Source organism: Dioscorea cayenensis, chromosome 19, assembly GCF_009730915.1.
Source record: "Dioscorea cayenensis subsp. rotundata cultivar TDr96_F1 chromosome 19, TDr96_F1_v2_PseudoChromosome.rev07_lg8_w22 25.fasta, whole genome shotgun sequence".
NCBI classification, from domain to species: Eukaryota; Viridiplantae; Streptophyta; class Magnoliopsida; order Dioscoreales; family Dioscoreaceae; genus Dioscorea; species Dioscorea cayenensis.
The window spans coordinates 5568684-5594457 of NC_052489.1; the positions used below are offsets into that span (position 1 = coordinate 5568684).

At 36.2% G+C, this 25774-nt stretch overlaps 2 protein-coding genes across 9 annotated transcripts; one reads left to right on the plus strand and one right to left on the minus strand.

Moving 5' to 3' along the window:
• The first annotated feature begins 285 nt into the window (after nucleotides 1-285).
• On the plus strand, nucleotides 286-5760 carry LOC120249527 (homeobox-leucine zipper protein ROC2-like). Of its 5 annotated transcripts, none has more exons than XM_039258067.1 (12): nucleotides 292-664; nucleotides 1346-1569; nucleotides 1686-1803; nucleotides 2485-2673; nucleotides 2774-3223; nucleotides 3337-3438; nucleotides 3662-3862; nucleotides 3970-4144; nucleotides 4248-4519; nucleotides 4643-4738; nucleotides 4849-5232; nucleotides 5343-5760. In XM_039258067.1, exons 1-11 carry the CDS (start codon nucleotides 563-565, stop codon nucleotides 5221-5223), a joined length of 2304 nt encoding a protein of 767 aa, XP_039114001.1. In that variant the 5' UTR covers nucleotides 292-562; the 3' UTR covers nucleotides 5224-5232; nucleotides 5343-5760. The 5 variants fall into 5 exon arrangements, with proteins under 5 accessions (XP_039113998.1, XP_039113999.1, XP_039113997.1 ...); XM_039258066.1 differs by having other exon boundaries at nucleotides 294-664; nucleotides 1340-1569; XM_039258064.1 differs by having other exon boundaries at nucleotides 286-664; nucleotides 1340-1569; nucleotides 4248-4738; nucleotides 4849-5240.
• Nucleotides 5761-6455: 695 nt separating this feature from the next.
• LOC120249526 (polyadenylation and cleavage factor homolog 4) lies at nucleotides 6456-14583 on the minus strand. Of its 4 annotated transcripts, XR_005532849.1 has the most exons (8): nucleotides 14064-14581; nucleotides 12970-13071; nucleotides 12331-12594; nucleotides 10770-11612; nucleotides 9115-9972; nucleotides 8474-9008; nucleotides 7041-7091; nucleotides 6456-6812 (listed from the first exon to the last, which is right to left on the minus strand). XR_005532849.1 is itself a non-coding variant. In XM_039258060.1 (7 exons), the coding sequence occupies exons 1-6, from the start codon at nucleotides 14400-14402 to the stop codon at nucleotides 8475-8477; spliced, it is 2940 nt and encodes a 979-aa protein (XP_039113994.1). In that variant the 5' UTR covers nucleotides 14403-14581; the 3' UTR covers nucleotides 6520-7091; nucleotide 8474. The 4 variants fall into 4 exon arrangements, 3 of the variants coding, with proteins under 3 accessions (XP_039113994.1, XP_039113995.1, XP_039113996.1); XM_039258060.1 differs by having other exon boundaries at nucleotides 6520-7091; XM_039258061.1 differs by lacking the exon at nucleotides 12970-13071 and having other exon boundaries at nucleotides 6520-7091; nucleotides 14064-14583.
• Nucleotides 14584-25774: the final 11191 nt, after the last annotated feature.

Here is a 25774-nt window from a genome sequence, read left to right on the forward strand (position 1 = left end):
TATGTAGATATTTATATATATATATATATATATTTGCCAAGCCGTCATTGCTTTTCACCATATAAATAGATAGACTCTTTTCATTTTGTGGAGGAATTTATAACACATAAGTAACATATAAAAGATATAGCACTCTCTTTCTATCTCTTTATCTCTTTATCTCTCTATCTTTGTATTTTTCTCTCTCTAGAGCAATTACACCACCCTCTCAATTCTCAATAAATGCAATTGCACCCTCTCAATGCGCTCTGCAATAACTCCTCCTTTGCCACATCTTCTCCACCTGTTCCCCCTTTCTCCTTCCTCACCACTCACCTTCCTTCTTTGTCTTCTCTTCTTCACTCTCCTTCTCCTACCTCCCTTCCATGCTTTCTTCTTCTTCTTCTTCTTCACCACTTGCTCTTTATTCCTTCTCTTAAATAAATACACTTCATAGATCTGATTAAAACCTCTTCTTCTTCTTCTTCACTTTTTTTTGTCTTCTGAAAGGAAAAGAAAAAAGAAAGATCTAATAGAGAGGTGGTGTTGGGGGGGTTAAAAACTAGAGTTTGGTGGACAAAATATGCCAGCCGGGATCATGATTCCGGCAAGACATATGCCACCGATGATCGGTAGGAATGGTGGAACTGGTTTTGCTTCTTCTTCTGCACTATCTCTCGGTCAGGTGAGCTAGCTATAAGAGATACAAGAAAAAAAACTCATCCAACTTCACCTTCATCTTCTCTCCTTTATTCTTTCTTTCTTTTTTTAATTTTTAGTTTTCTTTAATTGTTGAAAAGGAGATGATAATGGTGTGGTGTAGTTATCTTGAGTGACTCTCTTTCTCATCAAAAAATGATGGGTTTCTATATATGGTTTAATTTGTGGGTTAAGTTAGAGTTAAGAGTTGGGGCTTGAAATGGTGTTGTTTAACCAAAGGTAGCTAAATCATCCTCGGTTTTTGAGAAACGCGTTGAAAGTTGAAAGGTCTCTCTAGTTTTCTCTCTTTTCTCTTATTTGATTTTTAATCTCTCTAGATCTTCCTTTCTTCTTCTTCTTGAGAGAGATCTATACGTCAATTGTTAGAATCTCTAAGGCTAGTTCTTCTACTTTGATTTTTAATTTTTTTTTATTTTAAGAATTGTTTGTTTGACTCTTGTTTTCCTCTTTCCCTTTGACTCATGATTTCTTAAATATTATATACATCTCTGTGATATCCATGCATAGATTTCAGTCATAATCTTTAGATCTAAGCTTGCAAACAAGGATTAAGACTTTATAGTTTATTTATATAGAGAGTTTTGATTGATTGAAGAGAGAGTTCTAAATGGCTTCCTATGTGTGTTCTTCACTCTATAAGTTACAGCCAAACATGTTGGAAGGACAACAACTCCCACTTCAACACCAGCTTGAGATGGCACAAACCACCGGAGAAAGTGAGATGATTAGAGTTAGAGAAGAAGACTTTGAGAGCAAATCAGGCAGTGAAAACATCGAGTGTGCCTCCGGTGACGATCAAGACCCAAACAATCGGCCGAAGAAGAAGAGATATCATCGTCACACTCAACATCAAATTCAAGAGATGGAAGCGTGAGAACTACAACTTTATTTTAATTTAATTTAATTTATTTTTTTTGGAGGTTTTGATCTGATTTTATTTTTTCTATTTATGAATTACTGGAATTTGTTTGTTGATTTTGATGCAGGTTTTTCAAGGAATGTCCTCATCCTGATGACAAGCAAAGGAAGGAGTTGAGCAGGGAGCTTGGACTTGAGCCACTGCAAGTCAAGTTTTGGTTCCAGAACAAGAGAACTCAGATGAAGGTCTTTGAAACCCTTGAAAACCCTAAAAATATTATAAACTCTTTTGAACTAATGTTTTCTAATGTTTTTTTCTTGTTCCATTCTCTTCTTCTTCTTCTTCTTCTTCTTCTTCTTCTGCTTTTCTTCTTCTTCTTCTTCTTCTTCTTCTTCTCCTCGGAAGAGACACAAAATGGAAGGCATGAGAGCCTTAGAAAACCCTAAAACCTGCAACTCTTTTCTATTTTGATCTAATCTCTCTTCTGATGAAAAGAGACACAAAATGAAAGCCATGAGAACTATAGAAAAACCTAAAAATTGTGCTTTGATCTGAGGTCTTCTTCTCAAAAGGGACGCTGGAGAACCCTTGAAAACCCTAAACTTCCAACTCTTATAAACTTTGTTCTGATCTATCTTCTTCTTGAAAGAGTTACAAAATGAAAGGCATGAGAACCCTAGAAAACCCTAAAACCAGCAACTCTTCTCTACTTTGTTCTGATCTTCCTCTTTCGAAGAGTCAAAACATGAAACTAATGCAAACCCAGGAAACCCTAAATTCTCCAACTCTTCTCTATTTTGTTCTGATCTACCTTCTTCTCATAAGAAGACCTAGAAAACCCTCAAACCTTCAACTCTTTCATGTCTTTGTGTGTGTGTGTGTATTCTTTTGCTGTTTTCTTAACTACTCTCTTCTTCTCCAAACAGACACAACATGAAAGGCATGAGAACACACAGCTCCGAACAGAGAACGAAAAGCTCCGGGCTGAGAACTTGAGGTACAAGGAAGCTCTCAGCAATGCCTCCTGCCCTAATTGCGGCGGTCCTGCAGCTCTCGGAGAGATGTCATTTGATGAACACCACCTCAGAATTGAGAATGCAAGGCTTAGAGAAGAGGTGATATATGTATACTTGCATTCTTTAATGTACACCAAGAGCAATTGATTTTATGTTAACTCAATGTTTTCTTTACATTTCTTGTTTGCTTCGTATATAGATTGATAGGATATCAGGAATAGCTGCGAAATATGTCGGCAAGCCAATGGTATCATACCCGCTGCTATCACCACCGATCCCTTCTCGGTCAGGATTAGATCTTGGTGTTGGAGGAGGATTTGGAGTTCAGCCAGGCATTGGAGGTGAGATGTTTGGTGGCGGTGAGCTACTAAGGTCTGTATCGGGACAGCCGGAGATTGAGAAGCCAATGGTTATTGAGCTCGCAGTTGCTGCCATGGAAGAGCTGATTAGAATGGCACAGCTTGGAGAACCACTCTGGACACCTGCAGGACTTGATAACTCCATGGAAACTCTGAATGAAGAGGAGTATGTGAGAACATTCCCAAGAGGGATTGGTCCCAAGCCATTTGGATTGAAATCAGAAGCATCAAGGGAGACTGCTGTTGTGATCATGAACCATATCAACCTTGTTGAAATACTAATGGATGTGGTATGAACCATATATATATATATATCTATATATATACATGAAAATTTTATTCTTTTGATTAATCTTAAATTGTTTTGGATCACTGAGGTTTTAAACTTTGAATCATTTTCTAGAATCAATGGTCTACTGTGTTCTCTGGCATTGTCTCGAGGGCAGTAACTTTGGAGGTCTTATCAACTGGAGTAGCAGGAAACTACAATGGAGCCTTGCAAGTGGTAAAAGGAACTTTCTCCCTGCTGTATATATTATTCAATGATTATATATATATATATATATAGTTTGTTGGGAACATATTTTATCATGAGATTATAACCGAAGAACAATTCCATCGCATAAAATTATAGTTATTTTGATTTGTATGTTACTTACCTTTCTCTTTGATACAAATATAACAAAAGGTAATCAAACTCAAGCCTATACATACATAAATTCTCACAGATGTCAGCTGAGTTCCAAGTGCCTTCACCTCTAGTTCCAACAAGAGAGAGTTTGTTTGTGAGGTATTGCAAGCAACATTCAGATGGAACTTGGGCAGTGGTTGATGTATCACTTGACAGCTTGCGCCCGAGTCCGGTCCTTCGATGCCGAAGAAGGCCATCAGGTTGTTTGATCCAAGAGATGCCCAATGGCTACTCAAAGGCAAGCAAACCATTAGCAATTTCCAATCTTCACTTTAATTCTTAAAGAAAGTAATAGCAAAACAATAACAATACACTGAACTCTTGATGTTTTGTGTGCATGAATAGGTTATATGGGTTGAACATGTAGAAGTGGATGATAGATCAGTTCACAATATATATAGATCACTGGTTAACTCAGGCCTTGCATTTGGTGCTAAAAGATGGGTGGCTACTTTGGATAGACAATGTGAACGCCTTGCAAGTGTGATGGCTAGCAACATTCCTTCCGGTGATATCGGAGGTAACTAATGAATGAATGAATGATTTGTTTGTTTATTCTCAATTTTCATAAGATTAATGAGCAAGATTTATACATCCCCTATTTTTTCTGAATGTTTTTATAGTGATAACAACACCAGAAGGGAGGAAAAGTATGTTGAAGTTGGCTGAGAGAATGGTTATAAGCTTTTGTGGGGGTGTCACTGCTTCAACAACTCATCAATGGACTACTCTCTCAGGAAGCAGTGCAGAAGATGTTAGAGTGATGACTCGAAAGAGTGTTGATGATCCCGGCCGCCCACCTGGGATCGTCTTGAATGCTGCTACTTCCTTCTGGCTGCCTGTTCCTCCAAAGCGGGTTTTCGATTTCCTTAGAGATGAGAGCTCTCGCAGCGAGGTACACCACCACCACCACCACCACCAGTGTTACTGCAACTATTACTATTCTTTATTGATCGATCAAGCTCCTTCTCTTATTGATTTATTTATGTATATATATATATATATATATTTGGTGCAGTGGGATATACTCTCAAATGGAGGTGTGGTACAAGAAATGGCGCACATAGCAAATGGCAGAGATCATGGAAATTGTGTATCTCTTCTTCGAGTAAACGTAAGTCATAGTTAATAATTAAGAAGCTTACAAAATCATCATGGTTATTATCTTGAGTGAGTTCATTCTGATAAGAAAAGCAAATTCAATTTTTTTTAATTCAATGACAGAGCGCGAACTCGAACCAAAGCAATATGCTGATACTGCAAGAGAGCTGCACCGATTCGACAGGCTCGTATGTGATATATGCACCGGTAGATGTCGTGGCGATGAATGTGGTATTGAATGGAGGGGATCCAGACTATGTGGCTCTTCTTCCATCAGGGTTTGCAATTCTGCCAGATGGTCCTCATGGAGTAGAAGCAGGAGGGATTGGTGAGGTTGGCTCTGGAGGTTCATTACTCACTGTTGCATTCCAAATCCTTGTGGATTCAGTGCCAACAGCCAAGCTCTCTCTTGGTTCAGTTGCTACTGTTAATAGCCTTATTGCTTGCACTGTGGAAAGGATCAAGGCTGCTGTTTCCGGGGAAACTGGAGGCCAGTGAATAACGACGGTATATATGTATATAATCTATTAGTATTTTAGTATATTATGATAGTTTGTATTCAGTGTGATTGGTATCGAAAAATATATGAACTGAGAATGAGAAGGTTTGGAATGCAGGAGATGGAAAAAGGAGGGACTGGGACTCTAGGGAGTGGTTTTTATTTGGTGTGGGAAGTCAAGAACGCACCTTAGATTCTTCTTGTTTTTGTGGTACTTTGCTTTCTTGTGGATCTCTCTGAAGAGGAGGATTTGGGAAGCAGAGGAAACTTCATGGCAAGGGTGTTGGTTCGGGTATTGACTTTCCCTCTTTGGAGCTTTGGTACTCTTTTATCTCTTTTCTCAATCTATCTATGTCTCTCTTCTGTTATTTTATTTTTATTTTTATTTTTCTTTTTATTACTTAGGGTTTTGTACTTTGATTGTGATAAGCAAAGACTGTTTCTATGTGGGTCTTGCTTTTTGTTGTTTGTTTGTTTGCTTGTCAACCTCAGTTCTACTTGATCATGTTGTTATGTATGTGTCTCTTTTATGTGAATTTCTTGTCATGGTATTTGGTGGATAGCAAGTGAACTAGTCCACAAGCTGTGACTTATATATATATATATGAAGGCTTCTCTTAGTTTAATAATGTTATCAGCTTCCTTCTTTCCATGTTTTCTGTGTTTGCTATTTGTTTATTTCTTTTTTTGTGTTTGTAATTAAGAAAAAAAGTTCTTGGAGACACAAAATTATAATGTGAATTTCTACTTGTAACTTTTCTTCAAGTCTAAACGGTTTGATTTATTTATATATGTATTATTATTATTATTATTAGTTAACATTATTTCCCACTGATATTAATTGTTGGTGGAAACAATAATAAAGATTGCTTGATGGATTGTGGTTGCAATTGGGTATATTCATTATCTTAAGAATTTTTCAAGCTCAAGGGTACAATGAAATCAAAATTTCCATGTTCTATCAATCAGATACCAGCTCAACAAAAACATTTCAGCTGCACTTGAACGCTCTTTTAACCATCAGTCTAAATATTATACATCCAATTACAACATTAAATATTCTGGGTATGAAATATTGCCATAAACAACTACTATTAATCCATCAACAAACAGCAGCGATTGGAAGCATAAACTGTTAACATTAAAAAAAGAAAAAAAGCCAACAATTTGAGAAATAAATGGATTTCAGAAACCCTGTAGAAATGCACTCAAAGCAAAATAGCTCCAGAGCTTAACTTTAAGATGCTGCATTGTCCAACTAGTGAACACAGAGATGTCAGATTACAAATGTAAAATAAAATGAAGGTGGCATTTCCCACAATTTTATTAGCAGTGCTGCCTGTTGTTGCACAAGCATCTGACTTTTCACAGACTGCAAAACCTAACAGAGAACTTTACTGTTAACAAAACCCAGAGTAGAACATCAAAGATAAACAAAAGAAAATATAAAAGATAAGCCAGAACTATGAGGCGATCATAGACAATTTCATAAAAAGATAATTGATTTGTTCTGCAGGCAGCAGCCGACCCTACCCACGGAAATCTCTCAGGAACACATCGACTAGAAAGGGCGGGCAAAATCCCATTGCTGCAAAGACAGAAAAGCAAGCGAAAATAGAGAGATGGGAGGATCATATAAACTTTGCTAATAGCACGCATGTTACAAAATTGAAAATCTCTTCTAACGCAGCACTACTCTGAATTTACATTTACAGTATGAAACATGATGCCAAAGCTACGCAAGCTGGAATATGATTAATTGGAAAACAAGAAGCTGGGTGTCTCATAAAAGGCAGTTACCATTGAAGTAACTTACAGATTAGATGTCATAAACTCTACTGTATAATTCTGTTTTGCACAGGATTTCCTGCATATAGAACAAAACAAAATCTTTTCAGCTGCTATGATATAACCAAACATGCTAACAAGGAACTAAGGTTATGGCAAATAAGAGAATATTAATCTCATTTAAGCATCCCAAAAAGTATATACAGTGACATGGTGCAAATTCTAAAACTCAAATTAGAAGGTCTTTTACCCTGTACAAGCACATAGCTAGGTGTTTGGCAATGCACTGCTGGTTCATATACCCTTGGTTAGTACTCAATGTAGAATGCCGATGAATACAACACAAACACAAACACTTCAAAATCAAATTTAAGCCCATCTTACTACCATGGGATCAAGTATAATATTTTATCATCTTGTGAGCTCTGTGAGTGGAGTTGACAATTCAAATGACACCCATTGCACAAAGTTATAACACCCAAATGTCTCCTATGCTTATCACACCACCTAATAAACAAATGTCCAGAATATGGATGCCACGTCACATAAAATGCACACATCAAAGGTTCAGCAAAACAGGAATCAGCTTTTGTAATTACAAAGAACTATGCTGAACTTTGAGACCAGCAACTATCTCAACAGTTCTACATGGACCAGATTACAAGATAATTAACTAACATGTGTTGTTCTGGCAGATATTATAAATCAGGTCACACTCAGTTAAGAACAAATTTGAATCCACAGATATATATAGATATATATATATATATTAAACATAAGATATTAGTTCATGAGTCAAATTTTAGTGTCCCTCTAAATGCATCATGCATGTTTGGAAAACATCATTAGCAATGAAAACCTTTAAAAATTTCATTAACAAATTCTCTAGAATGATGAAAGCAAATATTTTGGGAACAACACTATTCATGTTCCTAAGGTAATTAGACATCAACAAACACAACCTTCAGGCCTTGAATGGATAAGAGCATCGGAAAAAGGCTAGAGAGAGGCCACGCAAGTGTCTGGAAAAGGACATCCAACATAACCTAAACACTATTCCCCAACTCAAAAAACACATATCCGCTTTGTTTTGTTGATTTACAATATTGTAAAAAGTCTATTTATTTACATCCTATTTCTTGCATTCTTATAAATAAGCTTAAGTCTGAACAACAGATATAAGCATCTGATCCAGAAACACATAAAAATTGGGAGGGACTCCAAAAACCTTCTTTGCCTAATAGAAAGGAGTTCAAGACTCGCACCCTAGAGAAACCCAGAACCAAAATAGAGTGGACAAAGAATTGGTCGGACAGAAAAATATTCATAATCAGCAGATTGCAGGTGTCTGATCCTGGCACACCATTCATTCTACCAACGGTTTACATTTTGCATTAAAAGTTTAAAGGCAGCCAATAACTATACTAACTTCCAACGGAAGGATATCAAAAGTGAACTCACCTTAAGCTTCTGCAAACCCTTTGGCAGATTCAGACCTGCATTTAGCATGGACAATGGGACCCAACTGAGATCTATCGAAACCCTCTACATTTCCATCAGGTGCATTCAAGTATATAGCCCCCTTGTACATCCACTCCTCAGTCTCATCACTGTAAAAATCCTCAAATGGCTCTGCACACAATGCACAAACATTCTGATTTTCATCTGCCGGAACAGCCAATTCTTTGTCTTCTCCTTTTTCGGTAACTGTTTCAGTGGGCAAAAATCCAGGGACAAAATCAGTTCCCAATGCTTCTGCTCCACTGAGCCACTCCTTCGCACTCACAAACCATTTGCGTGAAGGTTTTTGTTTGCGGTTCTTTGATATTCGATTCTTAGTTACATGCCAATCCATGTGGGCACCATGTTCTTCTTGGCATCTAAACCGCATGCCACATGTCATACATTGTCTTGGAAGCTCAGTGTACAGGGCATTTATTGCAGACTCATGTCGCACCTTAAGAAGATCAGCATTAAATTCAACCCCCACAGGATCCTGCAAAATCATATCATGCAACTGAACAAGTAGAAACGTACATATAGAAAAAACCATATCTTGTGATCCAACTGAAGGGATATTTTTCATCAACGGATAAAAGTACCTGAGAAGAGCTTTGTGGCTGCAAAGAAATCAAACCTTTTTCCATCAGGGAACTGAGCAGTCCTGAGAAAGGATTTGCGGGTGAACTGGAAATATTGGAATTAATAGATGCAGGTCCAATCTGCACTGAAGGTGGAGGTGGCCCTGGAGGCAAAGGAGGCAAGTTGACTCCAAGAGCTTGTAAGGAGTTGTCATGTGTCTTGTATGTCACATGAGAGGAAGGTAAACCAGACAAAGAATTCTGTAAAACGGAGCCCAAAGGAACACCCATTTCTTGTGTGTGTGAGATGTTTAAAGGTGGAGCAACTAAATGAGATGAAAGCTGAACAGGTGCAGAGGATATTAAGTTTCCACGTGATTCATGAAGCTGAATTGGCATAGCTTCCCGGTGGTTTGATTGTACCGAACCAGAATGCTGATATGGTAAATGGTGCAGTGCCTCGGTGTCCGTAGCTTTTCTATCAGTGGCATCATATTGCTGAAGTGGTAATACTAAAGACGATTTTGGCCCCTGGCCAACTATAGGCTTGTGGGTTTCTATAAGATCAAATTGACTTTTAAACTGCTTCTGATGTAAAGGAAGAGGGTGCAAAGGCAATGGCTGTGATTTATGAGAAGAAGCCAACATTGTTGAAGGGTTAGGAGGAGAATATGGTCTCTCAGTCAAATGCTTCTCCAAAGTAGATGCATTGACTCTTGAAGAGTCAGAATTAAGGTTGGATAGCCTCTGAAAAGGTACCTCTGCTTCTGGTACTCTATGGCCAATTAAGGACTCCCTCCCACTTACTGATAACGGTACTGGAAGTTTGGGTATATCACAGGGCAGCTTCCATGAATCTTGAGCATGCTGAGAAGAACCCTGATAATGTAAAAAGGAAAATTTTCAGATAATTCAATTATCAAACATGGATCCATGAATAGACCGCAAAATCATAAAACATTCTAAACTGTAAGTTCAAAATTATGCATACTCATCTTGTTTGGAGTAAGAACAGAGACTTCTTAAGAAAAACAAAACAGCATAGGCCCAGGAAAGCATACACAAAACCATAAGATGTCAGATCATATACTAGACAAGGCGCAAAAAAACAAAATGCTGGTTCTAAGGTCCCACCACGATGGAACAAGTATAGAACTCCGTACTTTCTCCTTACATAGTATAGAATTGCCAGAACACGGCTGTATGATTGCAGAAGTTCAAAAAGAAAAGACATTATCCACAAATTATAAAAGAAAATCATATTATTTCCACATGTTTCAGTCATAAATAAAAACCAGCCTATTGAAAAACAAACAAGATACAGAATAGAGTTATACAAAACCTTGGCGAGAAACTGCATAGTTGAGAAGTTTCAAACTCCTATCAAAAGAATAATTTAACATGTGAGTTACAATAATTCAAATATTATATTAACTTATATATTCAACAAACACATCTCAGGAAAACATTAAAAAAATAAAGATTAAAACTGCATTGGATCCAATGGGAGAAGAGCAGAGCAAGCAATACCGTAAAAAGTAAAAAGAACAGAAAAGTTAGGTAATCTACAAGGTGGATCCTATCATCAAAAACCAAAAACAGGTTACAGAATTGAACGTGTTCCAGATTAGTAAGAGCATAAAATGTACCCAAAATTTCAAAGAGAAGAATCATACACTTATAAGGGGAATTCTGTCTTCAAACTTTAAAGCAGGATCATCAACATGAGAAGCCCTTGAATGGCTGGACCAATTCGCCCTTCTGAAATCAGATTCAACATACGCTCCACCCCATTTGCTTAAACCCGCCCTTGTCGTTAAGGGCTCAACAGGTGGTAGGCTATTTTCCCTTCTCTGGCTAGCTAATGTTGGGTTCATATCCTCCCAAACATACTCCTCTTCCTCAGTATTCTGCCACCTTCTTGTAGCCACATCACTATTCACACCATTTGACTCCAGTCGCATTATCTTTGGAACCTTCTCCTCAAAAGTACTTTTGCCTCTGTAATTTCCATAAGCATCTATCAGTTCCCTTGTCCGTTGCCTGTTAAAGTTATATACACTGAAATCTTCTGGCCGTTGATAGGCGTAATCAGAAGACCAGCTCTTACCCAGCCAACCATTCTGCTCACTCACTTTGCAAGGTCCAAACCCATGTCTGGAATCAGAAAGAGCAGCACCTGGAACAGCACAAACAGGTGAAATCTCCTTTTTCAGTCTATCACCTGATGGTGAAGTAGACCCTCTCAACCTAATAGTTGGTGCAGGTGTAGGTGCAGGTGCAGGTGCAGGTGAAGGTGCAGGCCTAAATCCCTTGATCTTTGAAGAAGCAATTCCTCCTTCCATCATAACCATTGAAGGTTCATGTCCACCAGCAGTTTGTGGAGAGCCTCTTCCAACTGATCCTTGATGAGGAGGGGTTACATCATTATGTTCAAAATCATACTCACCATAATGAGCAGAAGATTTCTGCCCAGCAGACTGGAGACTTGAAGAAGTACCTCTAACATCTTGATAATCCTAGTGTTATCAAACCGAAAAGATTTATAATTTCAATAATTTTAAATGGGAAATAACAAGCATGAGTAATCTCAATGCACTTCAGAAGTGTAAGACGTATATCACTTCAGATTAGCACCCCAAACTGAGAATATAAAATCAAATTATGCAACAGTTAACTAGGTCTAGTCAGCAAGCAAAGGAATTGTTATTTGTGTTTCAAATGAACCTCTTTAAAATAAATATTAAATAAGAAACTAGAGAAATTTTAAACCAATATGTGGTCTGCATAATGTTATTCTGCGTAACAAAACCCAAGGTGGCCAGGTGACGAGTCACCTCGTCTTGTCAGTAAGAAAAAGATTAAGTCCATGCTTATTCTGAATAGTAAAAAAAAAAGCTTTATAGCCTTTATTATTCTTTCTTTATAAACAATCTCAATTTTTTTTTAAATCATTAACCATCAAAGAGTTTAGAAATTTGTAAGCACAATTCTAAAAGCTTGTACCAGTCATAAGTAATGGTCCACACATAAGTCAAAACAAGTGTCTCATAGATTAAATAGATTACTTTTATAGCTGAACAAATGACACAGAAGTTTAACATGGTGGAAATTGATCACAAGTTTTTCAATAAAGACTGAAAGCAAGCAATCATTATAATTGTGCCAGCAGTAAATACTGGTTTAGTTTAAGCAGAAATGTGATGTCAGACAAGAAAATTGTAAATTAAACCTCACCGCAGAAGAATGCTCAAGATGGCGTCGGGCCTCCAAATACTTTGGATTGATATGAATGCCATGAGATGGGCGAGAGGAAGGGGATTCAGAATGTCTGGTATTCGTCGAGCTGGTTGACTGCTGGCTATCAGGAGTAGAAAATTGCAGCTCCTCCTCAATTGTACGAAGCACATAATAAGGGAAGACCTGTGACCAAGTCCCAAAGAGGTGACGCATAGCAGGATGCAGACTGAAATGAACTTGATTGTATGCCTCGCAAAAAACCTGAAGGCATGCATGACAGTGAGACTTCAGCAGTAAGGCAAGGACACAGCATTTGCATACATGCTGATAAGCAAAAACATATTCCTCAAGAAATAAAGACTAGATAATTAACAGCTCAGAAAAGGAATTAAATGACAAGTGCAAAACTAAAAGAATATAAATAATGGTTGCACACTAGTGTGAAGGATAAGGACAATTTCTCAGTATAGTATGAGAAGGATGGTGCTTTTTATAACTAAAAGTTTTTCTCCAAAACTTAGGAAGTTAGCTTAAACCTCACATGCATGGTCCATGGAGGACAACATGACAAATAATCTAAAATTGTTATAAAAAGATGGGCAGTGGGTAAGATTAATGCTTTGAGGAAGCACTCACCTCAGCAAGCCGCTCCGCAAAATATCTCACATACTCGCGACCAATGTTCTTGACTATGCTATCTAGTAAGTACAATGAAGGAAGTTTTTGATCAATCGGTGCCTGTAACAACAACGTTTCCTCCAAATCACATGTGAATACATAATAATTAAAAGGACGGTAAATTAACACAAAGAAACAAGAAATCAATATGCAAATGCAAATAGCACATACTAATAATAGAAGTGGAGTAATTTTTTTTTATTCCTCTTCATTACCACCAGTGGGTATTTTATCATTATAATGCCAAGGGTTGTGCACAACCATACAGCATTTTCAAAATTTTGGAATATCAATTTTTCATGGCCAAGGGATCACCATGCATAAAAATTGACAGAAAGTAATAATATCATCACTTGATAAAGAGAGTTCACCAGTACCAAACCCCTCAGGGTAAATCAAAAGTGAATTCCAAAAAGTCAGAAAATTTAATTCCAATGAAATTAGAGCTTCTCTATCAGTCTTAAACTTTATTTATTTATTTATACTAGGTCTCTACAAAGAAACCAAACCCTTAGTCATGGAATTCAAAAATAAATTAAATACTACAACTATAAATGCAGCTCCAAATGCTAGATTTACGATTATATTCACTAAAATAACCGACTGAGAAATGATATTATGTTGAATTAGATTAAAGACCATAAACTATGGTAAATTGAATAAGACATCTCCAACCCTTTCCCTTTCTACTGTGCCTCAATAGATTAGCCAAAGTAAAAACTTGTATTTCCCTTTCATATCATTCAAAATACAAACCACCACCAACTACCTCATCAAAATCTCTGTTCAACAAAGCCACCGCTTCCACAATGTTATTTTGTTTCTATGATTTAGTTCGCTGCAATTGAGATTTTAGCCAAATGAACACAAAATGGTACTATAGATCCACTCTAAAATGTAATGCTAATCAAGAAATACAAGACAGAAATATAGATTCATAACCAAAATCAAGTAAAAAAACCCTAATTTGATCCAAGTACCACAATAAGAAACCCTAAAAAAGCATAACCAATGCACAGTCCAAGCAAATCAGTACCAAAGAACAGCCGCACCTCAAGAATCCGGGAGCAGATAGCATCAGCAATCCCCTCAGCAAATTCACGCTGTTCCCCGGCAAGGATGGTGAGTTCCGTGATAACCGGCTTCGAGTTGAAAACAAGCTCTGAAAGCACCTCCTCGTAAAGCCTCACGACCTCCTGCGCCGAGGGCAGCGGGGGCTCATCCTCACCGAGGGCTCTCAGCTCCTCCTCCCGCTCTCTAAGCAAGGCGCGGAAACGGTCCAGTATGGGTGGCGACGGCCGTTCCACCGGTGCAGCGCGCGGTGGCCGATCGTGGGCAAGCCCTAGGGCTCTGGGGTTGTCCCGCGACCCGGAGAACCTCTCGCTCTCCATTGATCTCTATGGAGATCGATGAGCTCTATCTAGGGTTAGGGTTAGGGTTAGGGTTAGGGTTACGAGTTTCGGATTCGAAGGAAGCCATGAGAAGAGAGAAAAGGGCATGGAGTTTGCGGTGGTCGGCGAGGCGCCTTTTCTGTGAAACGGAGCTTGCCCTTTCCGGCTTGATATGCTCACGCCGAGATTTCCAGAGTGTAACCTTTGTAGATTAGTAGCACGTGGGCCCCTAATCATGTGATGGTGAGTGAAGCGGTGAGAGACATATGGGAGTGGTTTATGAATAAACGGTAGTGGATTTAGAAATGCCTCAAGATTTGGATTTGGGTGATCATTGTGGGAATCTTGATGAGATTTGGGAAGTCCAGTGCCGCTGAATGTGGTTTGACTTGGAAAGTTGGTTTTTGTTTTGGACGGGAAAATTTATACTGAATTTTTTTTATATTTTTTTTTGTATAAATTATATTTTTACATTATTTTTTTTATTTCGTAAAATTTAGCACCGTATTTGGATTTAAGTAACACAGTATTTAGATCAAGGGCTCAAAAGGAAAAGTAAAGAAAATAAAAGATTAAGAAGGCTTAAGTTGAACCCTACATAGATAAATGCTTTTAATTTTTTTAATTAAAAATGATCATTTAGCGAAAATATCCTTTTTAATAAACTTTCTTAAGACAACAACATTTAAAAATCTAACACGATAATGTACACTTCTATTTGTTTCTTTAAAAATATGATAAACATTTGCACATCTCAATTGAAGACCAAAATTGCTTGTGTCCATAGAGCATAGGTGTTCAAAGATCTCTAAGTTTAATCACACTAAATTCAATGAGAGCTTTTTGTCAACTCTTAGCAATAGACGATTGCCACGTTATTATAATAGCATCCAGTTCAAAGTTGACCTTTTTTTTTTTCTTCATTAATTTAAAACGTTTATTTGAGCAAGAGGAATGTTTAATCCAACCATTCTTCACCCTCAATAAACATTTCAAAATAAATAAATAAAATTACAATTAGTATGCTAAAAAAAATAATAATAATAATAATTGTGATATCTTGTTCTCCTTTTTTTGTTTCATCCCTTTTCTTTGTTTCTTAAGGGATAGGCTTTTTCTTATTTTTTTATTTTAAACTGGAAGGGCATTCTCGTTTTTTTTATGTGTGTAATGATATTTTAGTGATTTATTTGAAGTGACGAGAGTAAAAGGGTTATTTTGCCTCAAACCTTATCAATTATCATTATTATCTTATTTTCTCCCATAGCTAGACTTAAAGAGAACTCTTTTTTTTCTAACTCTTGGCCATTCATCTCTTCTTTAAAGTTTCCATCAAATTCTCAAGCTTCTTTGGAAATTACGAGCTAAACTTCTCTAATTGAAGTTGATTAGAGTGAGTCTCTTTGCAAGTTAGTGTTTTTATTATCTTGTTCATGTTCTTTGGCATGTTGCAGTGATTCTTTAAGTTTTCTAAGTGTTAGTCTTTGTATGGAGGTTATTGGGTCCTTGTTTTGAGTAGAGTTTATCTTGTTCTTCATTCTATCTTGTTCTTGTTTATTTGGAGAGTTGTGAATGTCTTCTTTGGATGGAATTTTGGATTGAAAGTATGAGCTTTGGATGCTCTAGACATTGTTTATACATCCCTTTATTATTTTGCTTGAAAACCCTAGTGGATGAGGGATGTATTCTAAGGAGATTTGTAAAGTTTTTACTCTCTGTTATTGTAGCTCACCTGGAATTACTGTAGACCCGAGAGTTTGTTTTCTGATATTGTAGCAATCGTGTGTTGGCACATGTTGTTTTGAAATCTTTGAAGTTAGGGCTTTAATCTCTATAGAGTCGTCATTCTACCATCTTATATGTAGGCCAAAATTCTTAGTTTTTAACTTCTAATTTGATTCATTTCATTTGTTGCGGTTGTTTTCCATTTTTTGTATTTTGTTCCTATGTTCCATATTTGGAATGCTTTCATATTTGTAGGAGGAGAGCCTTCGAGCAAAAGCAAGGCCTTGGAGAGAGCTTGACCACATTTTGGCCTTTATTGTGAGTGAACTTTTGTTGTTAAAACACATAATCGAGTAGAATTTGAATGATAACTAATAGAAGTATTTAGCATGGCTTTGGAATATAATTCTTCTTGAGATTTTATTTGATGTCTTTTGATCCTTATTCTTCTTTGATCCTTATTCTCTTTGTGAAAGGAAAGGTTATATTAATGAAAATGTGATACTTCTTGTGAAATGAAAGTCTTGTGCTTTAATATGCAAATGTTGTGCGAATGCTTTTATGTTATTTGATGGTGACAAGCTTTGCCCTATTCACTGCAGTGGAGGTCCCCACTGTTGGCATGTAGAGGTAGTGTGGTTGATCATATGGTCCATATTAGGAGGCACGTAGAAAGCATTAATGGAATAAATGCTAACTGAAACATTCGGGGTCACCACGCAAGGTTCTCAATGGCCAATGCTGAGGAGGGCTACCTACTTGATTATGTTATATTTAAAATTAACCTTAGTGGGTTTAAACCCTAGTTGTGGCCACAATTAGGGTGAACATTCTTTGAGACGAGCTCAATGAGTTTTAAAAAGAATGATTTTTTGGTGAACACTACAGCATTATAGGGTTTTAGCGGCATTATATTGGTGGTGTTATATATAAATGCCGTCGCATTTACTCCGTTTTTATTGTAAAATGCCATAAAGCTCTTTCGAAGATGGAAGAATTAGACATTAGTGGCATTTAAGAAAACAATGCCGGTGAAATACCATGAATGCTCTTTCGAAAAGGGAAGGGTTCCAGAGAAGGTTTCGTCATTAGAGTCATTGATTTAAGAAACACCGGCAATGATTTTGACATTCATGGCGTGTATCATATAAAAACCAGCAATGTCCACTCGCGCTATAGCTAGAAAAGATGGCACGAAGAATTTTAGAACATCAACGGGGTTTTCTGTAAAATGCTAGGAGAAATGCCGGGACACATTTTGTTTTAGCGGCGTTTATGTCGTAAAACATCGGGAAGTTATGGTTTTAGCTGGGTTTGTCGATGAAGGCCGGGAAAATGCAATTGCAATAATTTTTATTTAAATACACAGCCCTTGATTTGGTGGCATTATGTGTGGAAAACACCGACAAGGATTATTATTTTGCTCCCCTGCAAGTCGACTTCTCCATCGGCTGCCCAACTCCCAAATTTCAGCTTCTCCCCTACCATGCATCCTCTCTTGTTAGCCGCCTCCTGCAAATCTCCATCGGCCGCGCATCCTCTTTTGTTAGCCGCCACCTCCACATCCCCATCAGCCGCGTATCTCGCTGCTCATCTTTGACAATCCGATCCTAAGTTTGCTTGCTTATGATGTTTTCCCTGGTGATTCTTGATCTGTTTGATTGATGAATTTCACATGTGTTAGCAAATTTCCTTAGTGATACTTTGATGTGAATGCTAATATGTGTTAAATGTATAGCTAATGATTGCCTCAATTAATGCTTGATTTATACATGTTTGGATCACTAGCAAAGTAACTTGATGTACTTTAAACAATTGCTACCTTGTTACTTATAATTTGGTATTCATTATCATTTAAATTTATACAGTTATGCTCCAAGATTGTTTTAGCTTGGTCCTATCAGAACTTCATCACCTCACTCTCTATTTGCCTATCCTGCTTTGTCACAGAACTTTCATTCAAAATCAAATCTAACTTATACCCCTTATAATCCCAGGGAGGAAAAGCTTTAAAATTATTGGCAACATCTGCAAGGCATGATATTGAAGATTTTCTTGAGAAGAAAGTCTATCTAGAGGTACCAAATAAAATCCAATGTTTTTCCTTTCTTCACTAAAATTATTAATTCCTTTAATTATTCTAAAGTTTGTTTTTAGATAGTTTAACTTGAAAGCCTTATGTTTACTTGAGAAGTTGATATTCAAATTATTACATGCAATGAGTTTGCCAGAAAGGAAAATATAAATTTCTATCAAGATATTTAGATAATGAAACTAATTAAAAGGGTGAACCAAATGAATCTTAAAGTTTTAGTGTTTTATTATGTAAGTGTGGATCATTCATTTCAACTCAATCACCATAGGTGCTTACAATAAAATTGTGAAGCAAGGACAATTTCCAATTAGGATAATTAAAGACATATTTAATTTATATTTATAGATTTGTGCCTATTTTGACTAATATGACCCTTCTTCTTACACTCATTCTTATATTATTTCATCAAGCTCTCATTCAAATTCTAAAAGCAATGTTATAAAAGGTATGCAAATATTAGAAAAGAAAGATGGTTAGACAAAGATAGCGCCGAAGAACTTATTGACAAATAATATATAAGTGGTAACAATTTTTTCAAATCCTTTTGTTTTTCCAAATAATTGAGTTTTCTAAATAAGTTGTTTGGTTAATTTGAATATGACACTCATGTATTGTACTTTGTTTCTAGGAAGAGTTGATTCAGTTTAGTAACCTAAACCAATCGAAATATAGAGAGAGAAAGGAGACCATCACATTTGTCTAATCATATATACGGGTTATTAAGATATTTGAAAACTTCTAATTGATTTTTTTTTAAATGACATACCTCACAATTCATAAACTAATTATTTTGCATTTAAATTCAACAAAGTTTTTGGGTATTATTTTATAAAAGATAAAAAAAAATATATAATGAAGTGCATCTTGAGATGTACAATGAAAACCACAATCTTTGAACTTGTGGCTTGATATGATAATGAAAACCCCAAACTTTGAACTTGTTTGCTCTTTTAATTAATGACTTCAAACTGATTGATGATGACCAACATTAGAAATAATTTCATGGAAGGCATTTTAGTTTTACTTATCATCAAACTTTTAACATAATACTACTAATTTATGGCTTTTAATGTTCATGTGACTCTAATATATTCAATTTTATAATTGAGCATAATTTTTTGACATTTTCCCCATAATTAAGTTAGCTAATAATCCTAACTTACTTCATAAATTTCTAAGTTTATTGTGATCCCTTTAATTTATAAATAACTTATACATCCCATGAATTAGTAATTTATAAATAAGACAGTACATGAAACGGCCTATGATATATTTTATTAATTCCAACTTTAATTATATAATGTATTTGTGACAAATTAAAATGAAAAACACATTACAGTTTGTAAGCATTGTATTAACTTCATTGATAGTAAACAGTGATGGATAAGAGTTAGATGCATAAGTCAAGATTATCTGACGAGTATGTAGAAAGAGTGGAGGTGTTTCTTGATTTTGCATTTGATAAGTCAAGTGAAGACAACATGATTGTTTGTCCTTGTGTAAAATGTGGGAACGTTCATTGACACAAGCGAGAAGTAGTGGAAGAATATTTAATGTGTGTTGGAATTCTACGGGGTTACACTTGTTAGTTCTTCGATGGGGATCATGTTCTTTCTTCAACATCTAATTTAGATGACACATTTACAGTGCCTCTGAGCTCCACTCATTCTACTTCAACCTTTCATAGTAGCCACAGTGCCATGGGAGAATTGTTACATTATGCTTTTAACATTCGTCATGATGTTCATGGGGGCATTGAACCTAATAGTGGCAATGTTGTGAATGATGAAGGCGAAGGCCAGGATGGGGCAGGCGAGGAAGAACCTTCTACAGAAGCGACAAAGTTCTACAAGTTACTTAAAGATATGAATGAAAAACTTTATGATGGATCGAAACATTCCAAGTTGTATTTTTACATTCGCCTCTTTCATCTGAAATGCATGTGTGGGATGACTAGAAAAAGCGCTCGATTACCTAATTGAGTTTTTGAAAGAATTTTTCCCAGTTGCTGCCATTCCTATAAATAGTCATGAATCTAAGAAGGTCATCAAAAATTTAGGACTTGGTTATGAAAAAATTCATGCTTGCCCTAATGATTGTATGCTTTATTAGGATGATAAATAAAATCAACAAGCTTGTCTTGTGTGCAGCACTTCTTGTTGGTTGTCTACTGAATCTAACCACTCTTCCAATGATGATGATGAAATGGTTCACAAAAGAGCAGCGAAGGTTTTGCGTTATTTTCCCGTCATCCCAAGATTACAGAGAATGTTCATGTCATCAAGGACTTATGGTGATATGACTTGACATGCTGATAGTCGTACAAAAGATGGGTGTTTGAGGCATCTTGTTGACACTGAAGCATGGAAAACGTTTGACACGAGATGTCCAGACTTCACTTCTGATCCTCAAAATATCAGGCTCAGACTTTCCTCTGATGGTTTTAACATATTCAAGTTACTAAGTACTTCTTATAGTACTTGGTCGGTAGTGTTGATCCCTTACAATTTGCCACCGTGGAAAGGGATGAAGCAATCTTCTTTCCTCTTATCCATGATTATCTCTAGAGGTAATGGTCCAGGAAATAACATTGATATCTACTTGCAACTTCTAATCAAGGAGCTAAAGCAACTATGGGTTGGTGTTCAAACATATGACACATAAAAAAAACAGAATTTCAATTTGCGAGCTGCTCTAATGTGGACAATAAATGATTTCCCTACTTATGCAATTTTATCTGGTTGGAGCAGAAGGGGAAGTACGCTTGCCCTTGTTGTGTTGCACAAACTTCGTCAAGATGGTTATCTAATGGACAAAAGTTTTGTTATATGAGACATCGGGGGTGGTTAGCAAAAATCATCCATATAGGCTCCAAAACCATCCATTTGATGGTACCTTAGAGGTACGTGAGGCTCCTCTATCTACAAGTGGGTCAGACATCTTGTTAATGTTAAACGATGTGCAATATAGTTATGGGAAACGAATGAAACAAAGCCTAAGAAAATTAAAGACTTACAGCAACTCGAGGAGAAGACAAAGGCAAGAATCCAATTTTTAAGAAGATAGTGACATGGACAAGGAGGAAAACGAATCACAAGAAGCAGATTTATGGAAAAAGAGAAGTATATTTTTTGATTTACCATTTTGGGAGCATATCCTTCTGCGGCATAATCTAGATGTAATGCATAATGCACATCGAGAAGAATATTTATGAAAATATTATTTGAACCATTCTTAATGTTGATGGCAAATCAAAGGATAACTTGAAAGCCAGGCTTGATTTGGTAGATATGGGAATTCATCATGGTCTTCATCCTGAATATCTTCCTAATTGAAGAACAAGGTTGCCTCCTGCTGTTTATTCAATGACAAAAGAGGAGAGGGATGTGTTTTGCCAAGTCTTGAAGGACATTAAAGTTTCAGATGGTTATTCCTCAAATATATCAAGATGCATGAACAAAAAAGAACGGAAGCTGCATTCTCTAAAATCACATGATCATCATATATTTCTCCATGATTTGCTTCCAATTACTTTACGCTTATCATCGCCAAAACAAGTGATGTGTTCCATTTTCGAGCTTTGCAATATATTCAAAATTCTTTGTGGTAAGGTTCTCAAGGTTGAAGAGCTCGAAAAACTTCAATATCGAATAGCGATGGTTTTATGTCAATTAGAGAAGATTTTTCCACCATCTTTATTCACTATAATGGTCCATTTGGTTATTCACCTTCTATTGCAAGCCAAACTTGGTGGACTTGTCCATTACCGATGGATGTATCTAATTGAACAGTAATATTTTCTGCTATAGACTTTGTAATAATTAATAAGAATTAAATTTATTTTTTTGTTGACACGACAAACCTGTTTTAGGTTCTTGTTGAAGTTAAAAAATTATGTGCGCAATAAATGATATCCTAAAGGTTCTATTGTCGAAGGTTATTTACTAGAGGAATGTGTGACGTTTTGTTCCCGATATCTAGAGAATGTTGAAACAATATTTGATAAACTTAACCCTCAAGGAATTTGGGAGAAGTTCATGATGACGTACTTGTGCCACCATGGGGGGAGCCTTATTTATTTTATAGTCATGGAGGACCAATAGACAAATTTGAAATAACAAAATTAGATGCTAAATCATTGCCACAAGCACATTGATATGTCTTACTTAGGGGTGGCAATAATCTGTCCGGACCCGCCGGCCCGGTTTTGTCCAGCCCGGAATAAAAAGGGTTTGGACATAAGGTTTGCAAATGCGGGCCGGGTCCGGACATGGCTTGGTTGTCCGGATTTAAATCCGGGCCGGGTCCGGACATAGAAATTCGGACAACCGGGTCCTTTTAACTCATAAAACTTTAAAAGCCCACAACCTTAGGCCCATTTGTTTTAAGTCCATTCTTCTAAAAACTTTAAACATCTATTGTTTTCTATTAAGACTTAGATTTTTCTATAATTTGAGTTGAGTTTTGGATTATTAATGTTTTTTTTTTTTGCATTTAATGTGAATTAAATTATTTTTGTATAATTTAATATTTGAGCGAACTTAAAAATAACTTATAGAATTCGGACAAATTTGGACATCCGGACAACCCGGTTTTAAAATAAACCGGGTTTGGACATACCAAGTTTGTCCGGATTTAAAACCGGGCCGGGTCCGGACACAAGTTTTTCTATTTATATTAGTAGTTGTCCGGACCCGGTTTTGTCCGGACCCGAATTTTTGCCACCCCTAGTCTTACTCCACCATGACACTATGTCACACTACAATCGTAAGTGAAGCATTTTCATGTCTTTTACTTTGTATGGCATAAGTTAACAATTTTTATTGCAATTACTTGTAGTGAGTATAAGAATATCCTGAGACAGTAAATGTGTGGTCGCCGTTCAACTGCTCGTGATGTTGATATGCAATTTACTAGGACTTTTCATGAATAGTTGGAGGAAGTTGTAAGTGCTAAAAATTAGAAGCATAGTTCTCTATAAATTCCTGAAGTTTTATTTCCATAAGTATATTGACACAATTTCCTAGGTTTCTCATGGAAGAGATGTGACATAAGAAGTTAGGTTCCTTGCAGAAGAACCAAACCAAATTGTTAAGTGATACAAAGGATATATCATCAATGGATTTCGCTTCCATACCAAATCCCGTGAGAGATCATGGAGAACACAAAATTCCAGATGCCTTGTTAATTCTTCAATAATGTTTTATGCTAGCGCAAGTGATGCTAATCACGTGCAAGGAAATGTTAACTATTACGGGATTTTGAATGACATTATTGAGCTAGATTACTTTCAAAAATTCAAAAATTGTGTTGTTTCGATGTGATTGGGCTGATGTTAGTAATAGTCAAGGTATCAAGAAAGATAAATATGGATTTACCATGGTGAATTTTTCTAGATTAGTCCACACGGGTACTCATGTCATTGATGAGCCTTATATATTTTCATCACAAGTGAAGCAAGTATTCTATAGTGAAGATCTCACTGAATCTAGATGGTATGTTATGATACGCAATCAAATTAGGGAAGTGTATGACATGGGTGATGAATCTACAGAAAGTGGTCCTCGAACTGATTGTTTTCCTACTAGTAGTGAAAGGGTTGTATCTTCTAATGACGATGAGCAATGGATTCGTGAAGATGTCAATGAGGATGTATATGCAGCTTAATGAGTAAATTACTTCATATTTGTATGATGAGTTACAATTTGCCAAATTCAGAATTTCTAGTGTAAGTTTTATGTTCTCTTCTGTCACCAATAATTTATTTGCCAATCCATCTCATATTTATAGTTTATATGTGTTGATTAGCTTTCTTGTATGTGAAATAATAAATATGTTGATAAATTAGAAATATTAGTAACATATTACTCTAAATGTGTTCCTTGCTTTTGTTTTGATTTTAATGCTTTCAACTAGCAATTAGCATATAGAAAGCATGTTGGTATATAAGATGGTTTTCTTCTCTTGGTCTTGCAGTTGCAGCTTCTTACCAAAGGTTTCATATTGTAAAAAGCTGGCTGCGCGAGTGTATACAATACCTGCAAGTGAATAGTTTAGTTTGTTTAAGTTTTTGTTTTTTTAGTAGAGTAATGTGGGAGGGAAAGAATTCAAGTTGCACGTGCATATGCATTGATGATGGTGTTCTTTGTTATCGTGGGAATGTTGTTCCTTAATGATGTGGATTTATTTGGAAAAAGATGCATTTTGAAATTCTGTTACCAGACTATCATGGGAATGTTGTTCCTTAATGATACGGATTTATGTGGAAAATGATGCATTTTGAACTTACTAGGGCTTATGCACAATGTTGTTATTAGTGATAATAATAATAATAATTATTATTATTATTATTTTGTGGCAGTTTAATTAGGTTTTAGAAATCACAATGTGTGTGTTTTGACCTTAGGGGAAGCTTATGTTTATAGTTACTACTTGCTTAGACTAATTTCAGGTTGGGAGGTTGTGGAGCTTCTTTTGGTGACAGAGTATGGTGATATATTTCATTTGATTGCTAAAAGTTGTGACCATTTTGGAATGATAGGTAATGGGGAACCAACTAGCTAAAACTGTTGTATTTATTGGTTGGAAGTGTTTACTTATGTTTGCTTTTTCACCAACAATGAAAAAGAAAAAGCTTTGCTTTTGCTTGTTTTGGTTTGGTTCTCAGATAATTGTTTGTGTTCTGTTATGCTATTCATGAACTTCATCTTCACAGGGATTCTGTTAAAGGATTGACAGTTGTATCCACTAAAGAAATAAAAATTTTAGACGCTTTGCCGTTTCATAGTGTACCTCCCTTCATCTGAATGAAAATATTTTTTTGCTTATTCTTGTGAATTATACAAATCAGTTTCTATAAACATTAATTGTGTTTAGGGTTCCCAGGATTTCTTTCTTTTCACTCTTCCTCTGGGTGTATGTAGTGTAGTGTAGTGAAGTGTCTTTTTGCAACTGCAAGTGTGTCAGACCCTTTCTTCAGTCACTTTGGAATCTTTTTATGTGTTCTCCTCCTCTTCCCATGTTGTTAACTAACTCAGACACCTCTTTGTTAAGCAGGCGTTCTAAGCAGCAAAGAAAAACCATCTCAGTACTAGGTGTGCAAAAGTTTACTCTCCAGATTCCATACCGGTGAGTTCCTTTTCTCATCAACTGTTTGATGATATGCCTCACTCACACTCACTGAATTTATAAACAACTCTTTAAAGAATTTTGTAGAAAATTAAATTTTGAGAAGTTTGGGATTTTCTAACATTGTTGTTTTGAGTTGATTTTTTTTTTCTCGTGAAAAGTCTATGAAATTTTTAAGAACACCCACACAATTAATACAAACTAAACTCCTAAATCTAATACCCAAATAAATATATATGGATAGATTGATTTTTTCACCCTAGCTTTTGTTTCTCTCCTAACTTTCTATCTACTTGGATCTTAGAATATGGTTTTGAAGATGCTACCCCTCAGTTCCATGGTGTTACTATGAAACTGAGTTCATTGGATCATTATTAATAAAAAGATGGATTCTTTTCAAGCAGTACTTTTTACATACATAAGT